General features: G+C 37.5%; 1 protein-coding gene across 4 annotated transcripts in view; it reads left to right on the forward strand.

The window, feature by feature from the left end:
• The window catches only part of Oseg1 (intraflagellar transport protein Oseg1), a 540,669-nt gene that overhangs the window by 291,428 nt on the left and 233,855 nt on the right, over window positions 1-15,386 (forward strand). For all 4 annotated transcript variants that reach the window (XM_090387737.1, XM_090387735.1, XM_090387736.1 and 1 more), the window contains 2 exons: window positions 685-803; window positions 8,139-8,292. In XM_090387737.1, coding sequence (XP_090243863.1) covers window positions 685-803; window positions 8,139-8,292 — 273 coding nt within the window. The remainder of the gene's footprint in view (window positions 1-684; window positions 804-8,138; window positions 8,293-15,386) is intronic.

Genomic DNA, 15,386 nt, shown 5'->3' on the forward strand with positions numbered 1-15,386 from the left:
GCTGTGGCTCTACCATCCATTACAAGGGAAAATTTTATTGGCTTTCAAAATTTTGCAAATTCAGTTTTTGAAAGACGGAATATTCGTTTGCAGCTGGAAGGGTTCGGATTACATAACGAATGAATTGGTAGACTGTACCCTTTTATTTACATAGAACAATATGTTATTTTTTTTTTATAAAAGCAGAGAAATTTCTTTGCAGAAGTGACAGGATGTTGGTACTCAGTTTCTTTTATGGGTGGGTTCACTTCTGCTCCTGCCATAGTGTAGTTGGTTTGTCATGTGCTAATTGAATTAATTATTGATGTACAGTGTTTCATGTATATAAGACATTGTTAATATCATATATTGTACCTTGTCTATCATGTATAGCAGATTTGCCAGATTTTTTTTGGCTAGGGGCCACTTTATCCAATAAATGGGGAAAAAAAAAAATGAATGTGGCTCTACTACTTTGTGTCGTTTTAAATGAAATTAAAATGTAACTGGATGTAGACAGAAGGGACTATGACTGTGGTTGCCAAATAAGGCATCATTTAGTGATGAGCATAATGCATTAATTATTAATTTTGTTATGCCAAATATTTTTTGCAGTTTAATTTATGTATGTTTGCTCTTAAATTGCAACTTTTCTTTTAATTAAATTGTAATAGGGCTAAAATATTCTTCCTACTTATTTTATAGGGATTTGTCGTTGGTTTTTGTGGATCAAAAATTTTCTGCTTACATTTTAATAACATGTCTACTATTGAAGTTCCCCAGTCAGCCCCTATGTATCAGTACTTAGAAGAGAAAGCTTTTAAGTAAGTACTTGTTTATGTCCTCACATTGAATTTAGAAATCTTTTATGTGTATGTGTATCACTTGAGGCTCTGGTTAGCAAATTTCAGGCATAGGGGAATAGCCCTCTTCTCCCATAAGCATGCACAATATACAAATATGTTGTGCAAGCTTCTACACAATTTTTACAGTTAAATACATGATATGAGCAACGAGATCCATTTCCATTAAAATGATAATCTCAGTTTGTAGCTGGTTGTGTAGTGGCTCTGATAGCTTTGAACTGCTATGGGAAAAAGAATAGAGAATACACAGTTCTTAGTGTGTCCTTCTCTTCTTTCCACAAATATTGAAGAGTAAATAGTAAATGTATATTGAGTAACTGCAGGATGTAGGCAGAAAGAGAAATATTCTGGCAGAATTGCTGGAGTAATTCTGAGAAAGGTACACAGTCACACATAATGTCGCCACTTTCCCTTTATTATTATTAGTACTGGCAAATTATGCAAGGAAGCAAGTTATACAGCATCAGCTAAATTAAAAAAAAAAAAAAAAAAATTTACCACCTCATCTAATGTTAATTCTAATAATGTTAATTCTTCCTTAATTTTCCTAAAACTATCTAATTCCACAACAAAACAGATAGTAGCTTGTTCCAATAATCAGTTACTCTCTGACTGAAGGCAAATTTTTGCATATCTATCCTGCAACCATGATTTTTCAAAATTAACTTTATGTATCCTTGAATGCAGTTCTGAGAAAGAGTAAGAATATAATCATTATCAGTAAGTTATTCAATCCATTTAAACACTTTAGTCAGGTCTCCTCCTCACAAATGCTTAGTTTCAAGTGATGCAATTTGCAAAACTGAAGTCTTTTGTGTTAAGAGTATCCCTTTGTGTTCTTGATTAATCTGATTATCTTTCTCTGCACTTTCAAAGAGATTCACATCTTTTTTAAAATGAGTCTTCCAGACCTGTATGCAGTATTCAAGATGTGGCTTAACCATTGCCTTATAAAATTGGATAATCACCTCCTTGTCCCTGCTGGAAAAGTTCTATATGTCAGTCATGAACTGTTCTAGCAGCCTGTACCTAGCAAAATTCTCTATATCATTGATAGAGCTCCATGAGCTGTTCTAGCAGACTGAAACTTCATGTTAGATTGTAAAATTACCCAGGTCTCCTTTGTTCTCTACTGCCTGGAGTGTGGTACCACCTAATTGTTATTCTGGAATTACTCCTGCACATATGGATTTGCAAGTTTTAAACCTGAATTGCCACTTCTCAGTCCATCTGCCTAATTTATCTAGGTCTTACTGCAGTAATATACCATGATTCCTCTCATTAACCACCCTGCTAACCTTGTATCATCTGATAGCTTAGACATAACTTGATATGCTTTAATCAGTATCTCTCCTTTAATAAGAACAGTCTGTGCTGAGAAAAATACTATCCCATAAACCTTGCATAATCTCTTCAGGGTCAAATTGATTGACAAGGCTGTCATTATGTATTATTTAGTTATTATTATTAAATTTATTTCTAACTCATAACTTTTTCACAGCATTGCCCGGTACTTTTTATTCTTTATGTCACCTACTCGTAATATTATTACTATAGGAACTCCTCGACTTACGTAAGGGTTGCGTTCCGTGGAACTCTACATACGTCGGAATTTCCCCCGTGCTTGTGCAGCACTCGCAACTGTGCTTGCTGAATTGATTGAATCAAAAAAGAAATGTTCAATGAACATGTAAATAGAATTATTTATTGTATTCAATTTTATATCTCATGTGCAGGAAAAATTACAAAAGTGTGCAATTTAAAAAAAAAAATTCAAAATTATAAAATTACAAAAAAAAGAGAGGAGACAGGCATAACGTCAGTAAGTTTTACCTCTCGAGCATCTTTGCCAGAATCAACGTCTTCAGCTGATAAGTACACTGCTGCGGAAGTTGGGGGATGTGGAGATTTAGAAAGGGTCAGCCACTCAACCTTACAAAGGAACATATTAATGGATGACTAGATGGTGGTTTTTTCTTTTCATTGTAGATTTCTTTGTAGCAAGCAAGCAAGCATATAATTCATTCCTCTATTAACTTTTAAGAATCGTTTGTTGTCAGGATACATCATCTCAAACCTTGCAATTGCCGATGCAATTTCACGAAATGCTGTTGCCATCTCTCTGGTGATGAAGCGTCAGTGTCAATCCACTAGTGATATTCTGCCTCATGTTACCCATTTATGTACAAATTTAATGGAAAAGTTCGGTGCAACACAAGCAGTTGCTCTTGACATCTGAAAGGTCTTCTAATCAAGCTTCCATCTTATGGTTTGCCAACTGTTTTTTTGTAATTGGTTATCCAGTTTTCTCTCTGATCGCTCACTGAGGGTGATGGTAGATGGCTCTCTGTCTTCTGACTTCTCAGAAGTCAGAAGACAGAGAGCATATTAATGACTTTCTTCCATTGACTGGAAATCATATCCATAGTTTTGCTGATGATAGCACATTGCATTCCACTTTCCATTTTTGAGAGACCTTGCCCTGCTCAATCAGCTTCAACTTCTCGAATATCTGCTACCAATTCCTTAAATGCCGATCTCCAGATAATCCTCCAGTGGGGCAAAGAGAACTTAGTTGATTTCAATCCTTATAAAATTCAGTCTTGTCTTATATCTCGCAAAAAGGATTCTTCTGCTCCTATGTTTATCTTTAGTGACACTCCAATTTCTAGGCAAGATGATATATCTCTTTTGGGAATTACCCTGACTTCTAATCTCTCTTGGCACAAGCACATTACAAATACTGCTTCCTCTGCATCTAAAAATCTTGGTTTTCTCTTTCGCTCTCAGTGTTACTTTTCTTCCAAACTCTGTACAAATTGCAAATCCACCATACCGTGGAATATTGTTCCCACATCTGGGGCAGTGCCCCCAAAACCTCTCTCTCTCAGGCTTCTAGATTCCATTCAGAAGAGGGCAGTTAGGTTAATTACTGACTTCTCTCTGAGTCTGTCCACTCGCTGTCTCATAGATGTACTCGGATACTTCCATGGGCACTGTTCTTCTGAATTGGCTTCTATAATTCCTGCTCTCTCTTTCAAAACAGTCCAAACACGTGCCGCCACCAGCCAACATCCATTTACTGTCCAACTTCAAACTCACAGAACCAACTTTTCATCTTCCTCGTTTATTCATTCAACTGCCATTTTCTGGAACAACCTTCCTTCATGCATATTTTCTGAAAAATGCAGTCTACAGAAGTTCAAGTCTAATGTCAACAAATATCTTCTTTCGTCTTCTCAACCTCCAACCCAAGCATGGTACTAAGTAGTATAGGTTCTAATACCTCTCGTGTTTGGGGTTTCCATTAAAAAAAAAAAAAAAAAAATTATGGACCATGACAAATTCAATAAAGAAATATAACATGAAACACAAAGTTTGTGTTAAAATAAAAGATTATAAATTTATTTGCTCCTTGATAATTTGGCATGATATGCTTAATAGAATAAATCCCTCTTAGCAAACAACTTCAAGATAAAAATATGAACATTGCACTTGTGTTAGAATCCATTGGCAATTTAAAAACATTTGTATTAAAATATCAGTCAGATTCAAATTTCAAGGATCTTCTTAAAATAGCAAAAAAACTTAGTGAAGATGTGATGGAGAACTAGAATTTAAATCTGGAATTTAAGTTTGCCGAAGAAAAAAAAAACAAGTCAATTTTTCAGTATGAACATCATGACGAATCACTGCAAATGGCAGAAGATAAGTTCAGAGTCAATGTTTTTTATATGATTTTGGATACTGCTTGGGCATCTTTGAATGAATGTTTTGAACAACTGAAAATCCATAGTGAGCATTTCAGTTTCTTACATAATTTCTCAGAAATTGATAATGAAAATATAAGAAAAAACTGATGATTTGGAGAATCTTTTAAAACATGTTGACAACAAAGATATAAATGGTACTGAACTCTCTAACGAGATATTTGCTTATAAAGACATTTTCAGTAAAGATAAATTAAAAATTCAAAATTTTTTGTTCTTCAGTTTATTGCCAGTCCTTTCCTGACTTATTAACCATTCCTGTTAGTGTAGCAAGCAATGAACATTCATTTTCTAAATTAAATTTAATTAAGACATATTTACGAACGAGTATTTCACAAGAGAGGCTTGTAAACCTTGTATTGATAGCGATTAAAAATGATGTATGTACTGAATTAGATGTAAAGGAAATTATTTCTAATTTTGTAAATATGAAATCAAGAAAAATAAAAATTTTGTGAATAAACTTGTTTCAAATAAAATTTCATATTTATCTATCTATTTATTCTAATATTCTGTTCATGTTACACTAAAAAGTGCAACGTGTCTTTTTTGACTTTTTTTTTTTTTTTTTGTAAAGGGGTGCGCACAGCTTTTTACAGATGGGCACTGAGCAACCTAGTGCCGGCCTTGCCTTTACATAAGTAATAATCTCATTTGGTGCTACCAAGTACAGATCAGTGGGGGGATTCCAATGGCTTCTGGATCTGATCTTAGTTGGCATGCAACATATTTCCAATATAATATGTGACATTATAGAAGAAACGTTTGACCAACCATTGACATATGGCATTAGAAATCTTCCCCTGCCCTTGTTTTAGGTGCCCACAAACTCTGGTTTTTTATAGAATTATTGGTAAACTCAAGGGCACATGCCATTGAATTTGATTCTGACTCCAAATGATAAGAAGTTTTTCATCATTACCAGTATCCCCTCCTCCTTCCCAGCATACTGCACAGTAATACCCTTGCTTGTGTAGGAACAGAGCTCTTAACATAATCTTTAATTTTTTTTTTTTTTTTTAATACCAAACACGAAAGGTATTAGAACTTATAATACCTAGTACTGTGCATAGTTTGAAGAATAAAAAGATGAAAGAAGATATCTGTTGACATTAGACTTGAACTTCTGTAGATTATGAAATTAAAATTACTGTAACACAGAGGGAAAACGGATACAAAAATAGATTTTGACAAGTTTAATAATGGGAAATATACATATATTAGATTAGATACATACAAACAAATTCTGTAGATTGTAATTTTTAAGAAATATATATGAAGGAAGGTTGCTCCAGAGAACAGAAGTTGAATGAATAAATGAGGAAGAAGAAAAGTTGGTTCTGTGTGTTTGAAGTTGGACAGTAAAAGGATGTTGACTGGTTGCAGCACGTGCTTGGACTGCTTTGGAAAAGAGAGAGAGAGAGAGAGAGAGAGAGAGAGTGAGAATTATAGAAGCTAATTCAGAAGAACAGTGCCCATGGAAGTATCTATAAAAAAGCATGCAGCAGAAACAGAACGTTTATGAGACAGTGTGGGAAGACTCTGTTAGAGATGAGCAATTAATTAACCTAACTGCCCTCTTATGAATGGAATTTGGAAGCTTGAGGGAGGTTGGCACCACCCCAGATTTGGGAACAATATTCGATGTTAGGGTGAATTTGCGATTTGTACAGAGTGAACAGCTGTTTGGAAGAAAAGTAACATGGAGAGTGAAAGAGAAAACCTGGTTTTTTAAAATTACCTTTTCTTTAATGGTTTTTAACACTGATGTAAAGGAAATCTTGAATAATCCCCTTTCCTAAAGGAACTTTCATATTCTAGAAGACATTTGGAATGTTATTATTTGTCTTCTGTCTCAAGTCTGGTGATGAGATAGGATACCGAAGAAATACTGAAATTGCATGCTGTGTATATATATATTGTGTAAAATGAACTTAATGCTATTAAGTTATTCAGTATATAAATATCTGCTGATGTATATAATGATTGTGTTGCTTCACTTGTCATGGAAAATGAATCATTCTGCTCTGTGTAATCTACATTGAGGAACTCTTCCTGATCCTGAAGATTTAGGGTTGTATCAAAGATTTGTGCTTGAAGAGCAAGACGCACTCTCCTATTTATTCTTTATTCTTATTTGCTTCTCCTCTTTTCTTTTTATAGGGTGGAGCCTTTCATCTGATCCTCGCCTTTCCTATCTCTTTCCATTCCACTCCAAGTTCCTGTACTCTTCCTTCATTTTCTCTTTAAATCACTCTTTCTTGGGACTTTGTCCTGGGAAAGAAAAGCAAGAGACAGTAGGTCCTGGCAGGCTCCACATGGCAGCAGTGTGTGTGTGGGGGGGGGGGTTTGGTGACCAGGTGTTGCCACTTCCCACCTGCTAAGAGTCATGTACCAGCCGACAACATAACAACAGAACACACTACATACAATGGCCGGTTTTTGCATAAGCTTCAACACAAGAAGTACAATAGCTGCTAGTGGGGGAAACCCTGGAGTCCACCACAACAACACACATGAATACCAAGGCATAATTGATGTGTGCAGATGACTCACCTTTTTCAGATTAATTTAGATTAATTAGATTAATCTTTGTACCCATTGTTATGGTTCTATGTTTCTTGGAATCAGAAACATTTCCAGCACTTTATTTTCTTTTAGCAGCCATTTTAATAGCAGACACAATAAAAAAAAAATAATAATACTAATAATAATGCAAACGATATGCAGTTTTCCATAATCACATGAGCATTGTAACATGGACTAAATGACTTGTAGGTCAAAAACCAACTAAAAAAAATAAATAAATAAAATAAATAAATAAATAACAGTCTAGTATTCACCATTTCACTGTTACCTAATCAATGTTTTGCATAGATTTAATGCTTTAGCTCACTGTGGAAATCATAATTATAAATGTATTCTTATTGGTATGTTGGTGAAATAAATAAATAAAATAATAATTCAGAAAAGAAACCATTTTATGCATCATCCTGTGAACCAGTTGAGCATCTTAGATGTGTTGTAAGAATTAATGATGTAAGAATAGAGATTCATAGAGTGGATTCTTTTAAGTGTTGCGGACTGACTGTATTCTTTTCAGCATTATTTCAGCTGTTCCTCTTATTGCACTAGAATGTGAAGAGTACATTTAACATTAAAAGATATTGTATGAATTAGTCTAGCAGATCATTGGCAAGTTCCTTAAAAATGTAGTTTCCCTTGCCTTGCCTTATAAGGTAAGATAAGTAACAACGGTTTTGTAATATTGTATTTTTGTAATATTCTTAAATATATAGATGTATATATATATTTTTAATATTCTATATAGTAATTTTTTTTTATAATATTTTATATAATTTTGTAATATAGATAATTATATTTTTGTAATATTTTTTAATATATAGATGTGTGTGATGTGTATGCATGTGCATATGTGCTCACGCACCCACTCACACACACATACACCCTCCATTGTGCTGATTTTAGAGCTTACTTAATTCCTTACTCTTCTTACTTATAGAGAAGCTTACAAAGTAGCATGTTTAGGAGTTACAGATGGTGATTGGAAAGCTTTAGCGCACACTTCATTGGAAAACCTTAATCTTCAGGTGGCCAAACAAGCTTTTATCCGCATTAGAGATCTGCCTTATTTAAAGCTTATGCAGGGATTTGAGGTAGTTTTATATGAAATTTTCTAATAGTGCTAGTATTAGTTACATCATATTGCCAATACTATTAATATTGGCAATATGATGCATGGAAAGGAAGCAAAGCTTATATAGCACCAGAAAAAAAAAAAATACAACCCACCCCTTTATATGTTGATTGATTCTTTTCAATAAATTTCTTTTCTTTTGAAATCTTCCTTAGATTTATTCAGACTACCCACCTCCAAAACACTACATGGAAGTTTATTCAAATAATTGCTTACCTTTTGGATGAATGCATCTTTCTGTGCATTCACTCTACAGCCATCCTTTTCCAGTTTAGCTCCCTTTCACCTAAGAATGAGTAAAGATGCTCTCAGCATTTAGTTTACCCTAAAAACTTTTAAAGTCTTATATACTTCAATTAAATAGCTAGTTGCAGATCTAGTTTCCAGAGACAGTAATTTCAACTCCAACCTTTCTTGGTAAGGTTATCCTTTTGTTAGATTGCCCTCAACTAATCTTGTTGATCATTTTGCTGTATTGCTTGTCTTTTTTTACTGTTTTAAATTTTACACTCACCCCCAAATGTCAGTGAACAGAAATATCAACTAGTTAGTTTGTACATATTACAGTATGTATTAATTAAGCTATGTACATAAGCGTATGTTTATTTATTTTTTGCTAACCTATGGAAAATATTCTTCCGATTTTCACATATCATTTAATTTTGTTAATTGGTAATGTAATAAAATGTAAATTTGTGATCTTTACTTTGCATTAGTAGAGGCATACAATGCAAGAAAGCAAGCTTATGCAGCATCAGCCAAAAAAAAAAAAAAAAAAAAAGCATCCCATTTCATCCATCCATTCGCTCCAAAAGTTTGTCCAGTTCTTCCTTGAATTTATTTAAACTGTCGACTTCCACAATGACCGATGGAAGTTTGTTCCAGCAATCAACTGCTCTCTGGCTAAAGGCAAATTTCCGCACATCTATTCTACAAATTGGCATTCCTCAATGTGAATTTATGTCCCCTCAGGGGCGTAATCTGAGCAAGAGGAAGAATCCCATCAGCATTGAACCCTCAAACCAATCAAGGCCTTATACACCTCAATCAAGTCACCTTGGAGGTATTTGGTCTCCAGATGCTGCAATTTGCAGAACTTAAGCCTTTCTTGGTAAGAGCAAACCTTTGTTCTTCTCACCAATCTCATTGCCCTTCCTGTACTTGTTCCAGCATCTCTACATCCTTCCTAAAAGGAGCCCTCTAGACCTGTATGCAGTACTCAAGGTGTGGCCTGACCATCACCTTATACAAAGAGATAATCAGCTTCTTATTTCTGTCCTGCTAGCATAGTTTCTGTATATCATTGACAAAAACCCTATGAGCTGTCCTGGCAGCATGTCTGCACTGCTCAGAATTTCATGTGTGACTGACAGTTACCCTCAGGGCTTTTTCATTCTCCACTACCCTGAGTGTAGTACCATGCATTTGGTACGTTACTCTGGGGTTACTGCTACCCATATGCAGTACTTTGCATTTGTCAATGTTAAACTTCAGTTGCAGAAGCATACTGTCATTAACAATCCTACTAAGTTTCATATCATCTGCAAACTTCAAGTAGTACACTCATTGTGAGTGTGTGGCATTGTGGATCTCTGTGGATCCTGAAGCATTATGGATCTCTATACACTTGCATGTTTTACCTTATGCATTGGCCAGTATTTGGGTATTGGGTACGTTGAGGGTCTAACGGTTCCTGAGATTTCTCCCATCTCCTCATACATTCTCTGTATCAAGTGGCAGTGTCCTGTCAATGCCAGAGGTTTGAAAGTGTGTGGGTCTTGTAGAATGTAGTATGTTGTGCCCATTGTTCATCCGGTCTGTCAGCTGCCAGTCACAACACTTCTATCATAATGGCCTCTCACTGATCAGTTGCACTTTCTCCTGCAAAGAACCAATTCTACCACCATCAGGGGAATCATTTTAATCCTTTCTTGCTGTTCCTGAAGCATTATGGATCTCTATACACTTGCATGTTTTACCTTATGCATTGGCCAGTATTTGGGTATTGGGTATGTTGAGGGTCTAACGGTTCCTGAGATTTCTCCCATCTCCTCATACATTCTCTGTATCAAGTGGCAGTGTCCTGTCAATGCCAGAGGTTTGAAAGTGTGTGGGTCTTGTAGAATGTAGTATGTTGTGCCCATTGTTCATCCGGTCTGTCAGCTGCCAGTTCCCTAGTGGGGCCCGACGTTACCATACCCAGCAATGGGGATGCCGGCTGGGTGTACCAATAAGACTAATTGTACTGTGACAGGTCCTGCCACCTACTTTCCTGAGATTTCAGTGGTTAGGACCTAAAAAAAAAAAAAAAAAAAAATTATTCGAGGTTTTCTTAATGATATGGTTTGTTTAAACATTGAATGGGGTTTGCTGAATGAGTTTCTCTAGAGGTCTAATAGTTCAGGCAATAATTTTGGTGTATATTAGATTTGGACCTGTTTGGTAATACACTGTGTAGGAAATGTTTTGGGAGGTGAGGCAGAAGACTGGAGGGTAGAAGTACAAGAAAGGGACTGATAGGGAAGGCAGTCTCTTGTTTATCAGTGGGCATGCCCATGCTACACCAGAAGGAAAACTGGGGTGGTGGGGGAGACAGCAAAAGCATCGTCCCCTCTCCTGGGAAAGGGGGAAAAAGCAGACTGGAACAGATGTCCAGCCCCGTTGGCCAGATGACCTTCCTCGGCTTTCAAGGTTCAGAGGATGTACATTCCAGTCCTTGTATCTAGGTAGTCCTTTCAGGAGTCACTACACCACGGAGCACTCAGTGGTGCGTGGGGAAAGAGACTGTTTGTCGTTAACAATTAGTCATTACGGTTTTCTCATTTTGTCTAGTCCACTTTTTTGGTTGTTGTTGTCTTGTCTGGTTTTACCTTGGGAGGGCTGGTGAGAACGTAGACATTTTGTTGTGTTGTTCTGTATCATCATTTTTATGTCACTCTGTGTAAGCACTGAGTGTTCTTTGCCTGGTGAAGAGCTGCTGAGCAAAATTTGTTAGTGCTCCATATTCTTCACTCGAGTCCAGCAAATGTGATTCCATATTTTTTGGGAAGAACTTTATTGTAGTCATTAACCTACATCGCAGGTCCTTATAGTTTGGGCAGTTATACATGATGTGTGTCCAACTCTCCACTTCACTACACACGCATTTCGGGTCCTCTTCCAATCCCATCTGTGCCAGCTTTTCTTTGAAGGTGCCATGGCCTGTCAGTACATATGATGTGTGGAGTCCTGGTTTGAACCAAGTGGGCATTTGCGAGAATATTTTTCCCAGGTCTGGGATGAATTTTTTGGTGATACAGCCTTTGGTGATTTCAGTCCAAAACATTGCCAGATCTGGGTGAGGTGGTTCTGAAGCCTATTCCTTTCCTCTTTGCATGGCGTGCTATTGTTAACCGTGTAATCTAGGAAGGTTTAGGAGAGTCTCTTCACTATATGGTATTTGATTCCACTGTTTGCAATTCCCAAGCCTAGGGGAAGAACCCCCACCAGGACCTGCAGGGTGTTAGTGCTTGTGGTGCTACAGGCACGCGTGATAGTGAGCAACACAGTCTTTGGATTGCGTCCAGGATCCTCCGATTTACAACCATTGCTGTTTTGGTGTACCAAGCCGGAGCTGCATATAAGATTATTGGGAGGAAGACTGTTTTATAATACAGGTTGAGAGTATGTTTTGATAACCCCCCAGTCCTGTCATGCGATTCTTGCTAGTAGGCCACCGTATCTTTTTATTTTTGTGCGAATGTAGGATAGGTGATGCTTGAAGGAAAGATTGTCTGTTAAGCCAATCTTTCCTTTTGTCTGTTAAGCCAATGGTCTTGGTGTCAATCTTAATTTTGGGTGGCGTGCAGTTGTCGTCTGCCTTTGGGTAGAGTGGATGCAGTCTTTTCCGACGATACTTTTAAGGCAAGAATCCTAGCCCAGTTTTGGAGCTTAGTCATGGCCTGATTTGCTTTTACCCCAAGCTGGGCCCTGTTATTCGCAGCAACCATCAGGATCGAGTCATCAGCAAAGCCCTAGGAAAGCAAGCCCTCCAAGTCAAGCGTGAGGAAATATTGATTGATGTCTGTATATTGAGTGGTTAGTTTGTTGTTTTTTCTATATTAACATATTCTCACTGGAAGTCAAATATGCCATGCTGCCATTTGAAAAGTATTGCCTCACTAAATCACCTCTGGTAGCCACCTCGAGGTTGGTTATCAAAGTTGAATAGCAGGATTAGCATTAGTAAAGGCACATGATGCAAGAAAGCAAGCTTATATAGCATCAGCCAAAAAAAAAAAAAAAAAACACACAAATCTTCTAATTTTACCCATCCACTCACTCCAAATGTTTGTCTAGTTCTGCCTTGAATCTATTTAAGCTATCAACTTCTGCAATGACAGATGGAAGTTTGTTCCAGCAATCAACCACACGCTGGCTAAAGGCAAACTTCCGCACATCTATCCTACAACTGTCTGTCCTCAATTTGAATTTATGCCCTCTCAGGAGATTATTCTGAGAAAGAATCCCATCAGCATTGATCATGCTCAAAACATTCAAAGCTTTATACACCTCAATCAGATCGCCTTGCAGGTGCCTAATCTCCAGACACTGTAATTTGCAAAATTTAAGCCTTTCTTCGTAAGAGCAACCCTTTGTTCCATTCACTAATCTTGTTGCCCTTCTCTGTACTCGTTCCAGCATCTCTACATCCTTCTTGAAATGAGGCCTCCAGACCTGTATACAGTACTCAAGGTGTGGCCTGACCAATGCCTTATACAAGGGAATAATCACATCCCTATCCCTGCTAGAAAAATTCCTGTATATCATTGACAAGACACCATGAGCTACTCTTGCAGCTCGTCTGCACTGCTCAGAGAACTTCATATCTGCCTGCACAATTACCCCCAGGTCCTTTTCATTCTATACCACTGTCAGCGTAGTACCACAGAGTTGATACATTGATCTGGGGTTACTGTTTCCCATATGTAGTACTTTACATTTGTCAATGTTAAACTTCATTTGCCACCTCTCAGCCCATCTGCTCAACCTTTCCAGATTCTGTTGAAGCAGCATAGTATCAGTAGTGTCCTTAACAACCCCTGCCAACCTTTGTATTGTCTGCAAACTTAAACACTAAGCTTGATATGCCATCATCAATATCATTTATAAATACAGAAAACAACAATGGACCCAACACTGAACCCTGAGGGACTCCACTAATAACATTAGTCCATGATGAGCAGTGTCCATTGATTACCACTCTCTGTCTTCTCCCCCTCAACCATTCCTTTATCCATAGCAGCAATTTGCCTCCAATGCCACACCACTCCAATTTGTGCAGCAGTCTTCCATCTGCAACAGTATCAAAAGCCTTTCTAAGATACAAATATATAATATAAAAGTTATTCCCTGCATCCAGTTCTTTTGTGACTGCATCATAGTATCCAATCAAATTGGTCAGACAAGACCTGCCCTTAACAAAACCATGCTGTGTCTGAGCTATAACTGAAGTCTTGTCCAGATAATCCTGCAGTGCTTCTTTAACCAGTGCCTCCATTAATTTTCCAAGAACAGAAGTTAAACTAACAGGTCTATAATTACTTGTGTCGCCCTTTGATCCTCCTTTGTGAATTGGGGTCACATTTGCACATCTCCAGTCCATGGGTACTTTCCCTGAGTCCAAGGAAGCTCTCATAATTATGGCTAAGGGTTTGCTTACTTCCTTTGCTGCCTCCTTTAATATAACTGGATAGATCCCATCCACCCCAGGTGCCTTTCTTGTATTTATCTTCAACAATTTCTCCTCCACTTTACTCTCAGTTATTACAAGATTCTCTAGCTTACTGCCAGAGTTGAATACACCTCTGGCATTCCCCTCGCTGAATAACTCCTCATGTGTGAATGTCGTTGCAAAATATTCATTCAGTTTGTTAGCTACTTGAGCAGGATCATCAATAGTTGACCCATCGATATCAAGTGGACCAATCTGATTCATCCCCTTCCTTCTAGAGTTTACATAAGTAAAGAACTCTTTGCTGTTTTTTTTCGCATCCCTTGCCAAGGATTTCTCATAATCTGCCTCTGCCTGCCTAACCTCCTTTGTAACTTGGTTACAGATCAACTTGTATCTATCACAGGCTTCTGTGTCACGTGTTAATTTATATGTATCCCACGCATTTTTCTTCTCTGCCATATGTCTCATTAGTTCATCTGACATCCATTTAGCCTAAACCTTGAACAATATTTCTTAGTTGGTATGTAAAGCCTAGTAGCTTCCAAGATAAGTTCTTTGAATGCTTCCCATTTTGAATTTGCTGTTGGTAACATCATCAGTTGGTCCCACTGTATAGAATTTAAGTACTGTCTCAGACCATCGTATCGCCTTTACGAATGCAATAACCCTTCCCTTTACCCCTAATGGTAGTTACCTCTGAGTAAATCCCACTTCATCACACTGTGATCACTGCCACCTAGTGGTTCATTTACCTGCAGATTCTTAATGCATGAAGAATCACTACTGCTAATCACATCAAGAGTATTACTCCCTCTAGTTGCCTCCCGAACATGCTGATGTAGAAAACAATTATCCAATAAATCCACAAAAGCCTTGCGAGTGTGTGAGTGACCAGCCCCCAAATTCCAGTCAATATCTGGGAAATTAATCAGAATCATTAGACCTATAGCACACTCCTACTCTCAATTTTGATCTCCCAATGCTTATGTCACACCACTCTACATCATCATCAACCTTTGCCCCTGGCAAACATACCCTTTTCTACCTATCCTTTTTGCACAATATATTTCCTGTTTCCCTGACAATGGAGTCACCGAGAACTGCTAGTTCCTGTGAGACCTGTGCAATTCTGCCTTGGGGGGTTGCCACTGTGTTGCGTGAAGTTGAAGTGCAAGCTCTGGTGTTGATTGGCCCTCAGTTTAGATCCTTCGAGGGCATCCACATTGTCCTTTAAGCTCTCATATAGGCCCGTAGCAACGCTGGGTTGTCGCCGGATTTCCTCACACTCCTTGTATCGTGCACCCAGAAACACATTCCCCTTGGCAATATCATATTCC

The sequence above is a fragment of the Mastigoproctus giganteus genome, chromosome 13 (assembly GCF_048544385.1).
Source record: "Mastigoproctus giganteus isolate SK-2022 chromosome 13, ASM4854438v1, whole genome shotgun sequence".
Lineage (NCBI taxonomy): Eukaryota > Metazoa > Arthropoda > Arachnida > Uropygi > Thelyphonidae > Mastigoproctus > Mastigoproctus giganteus.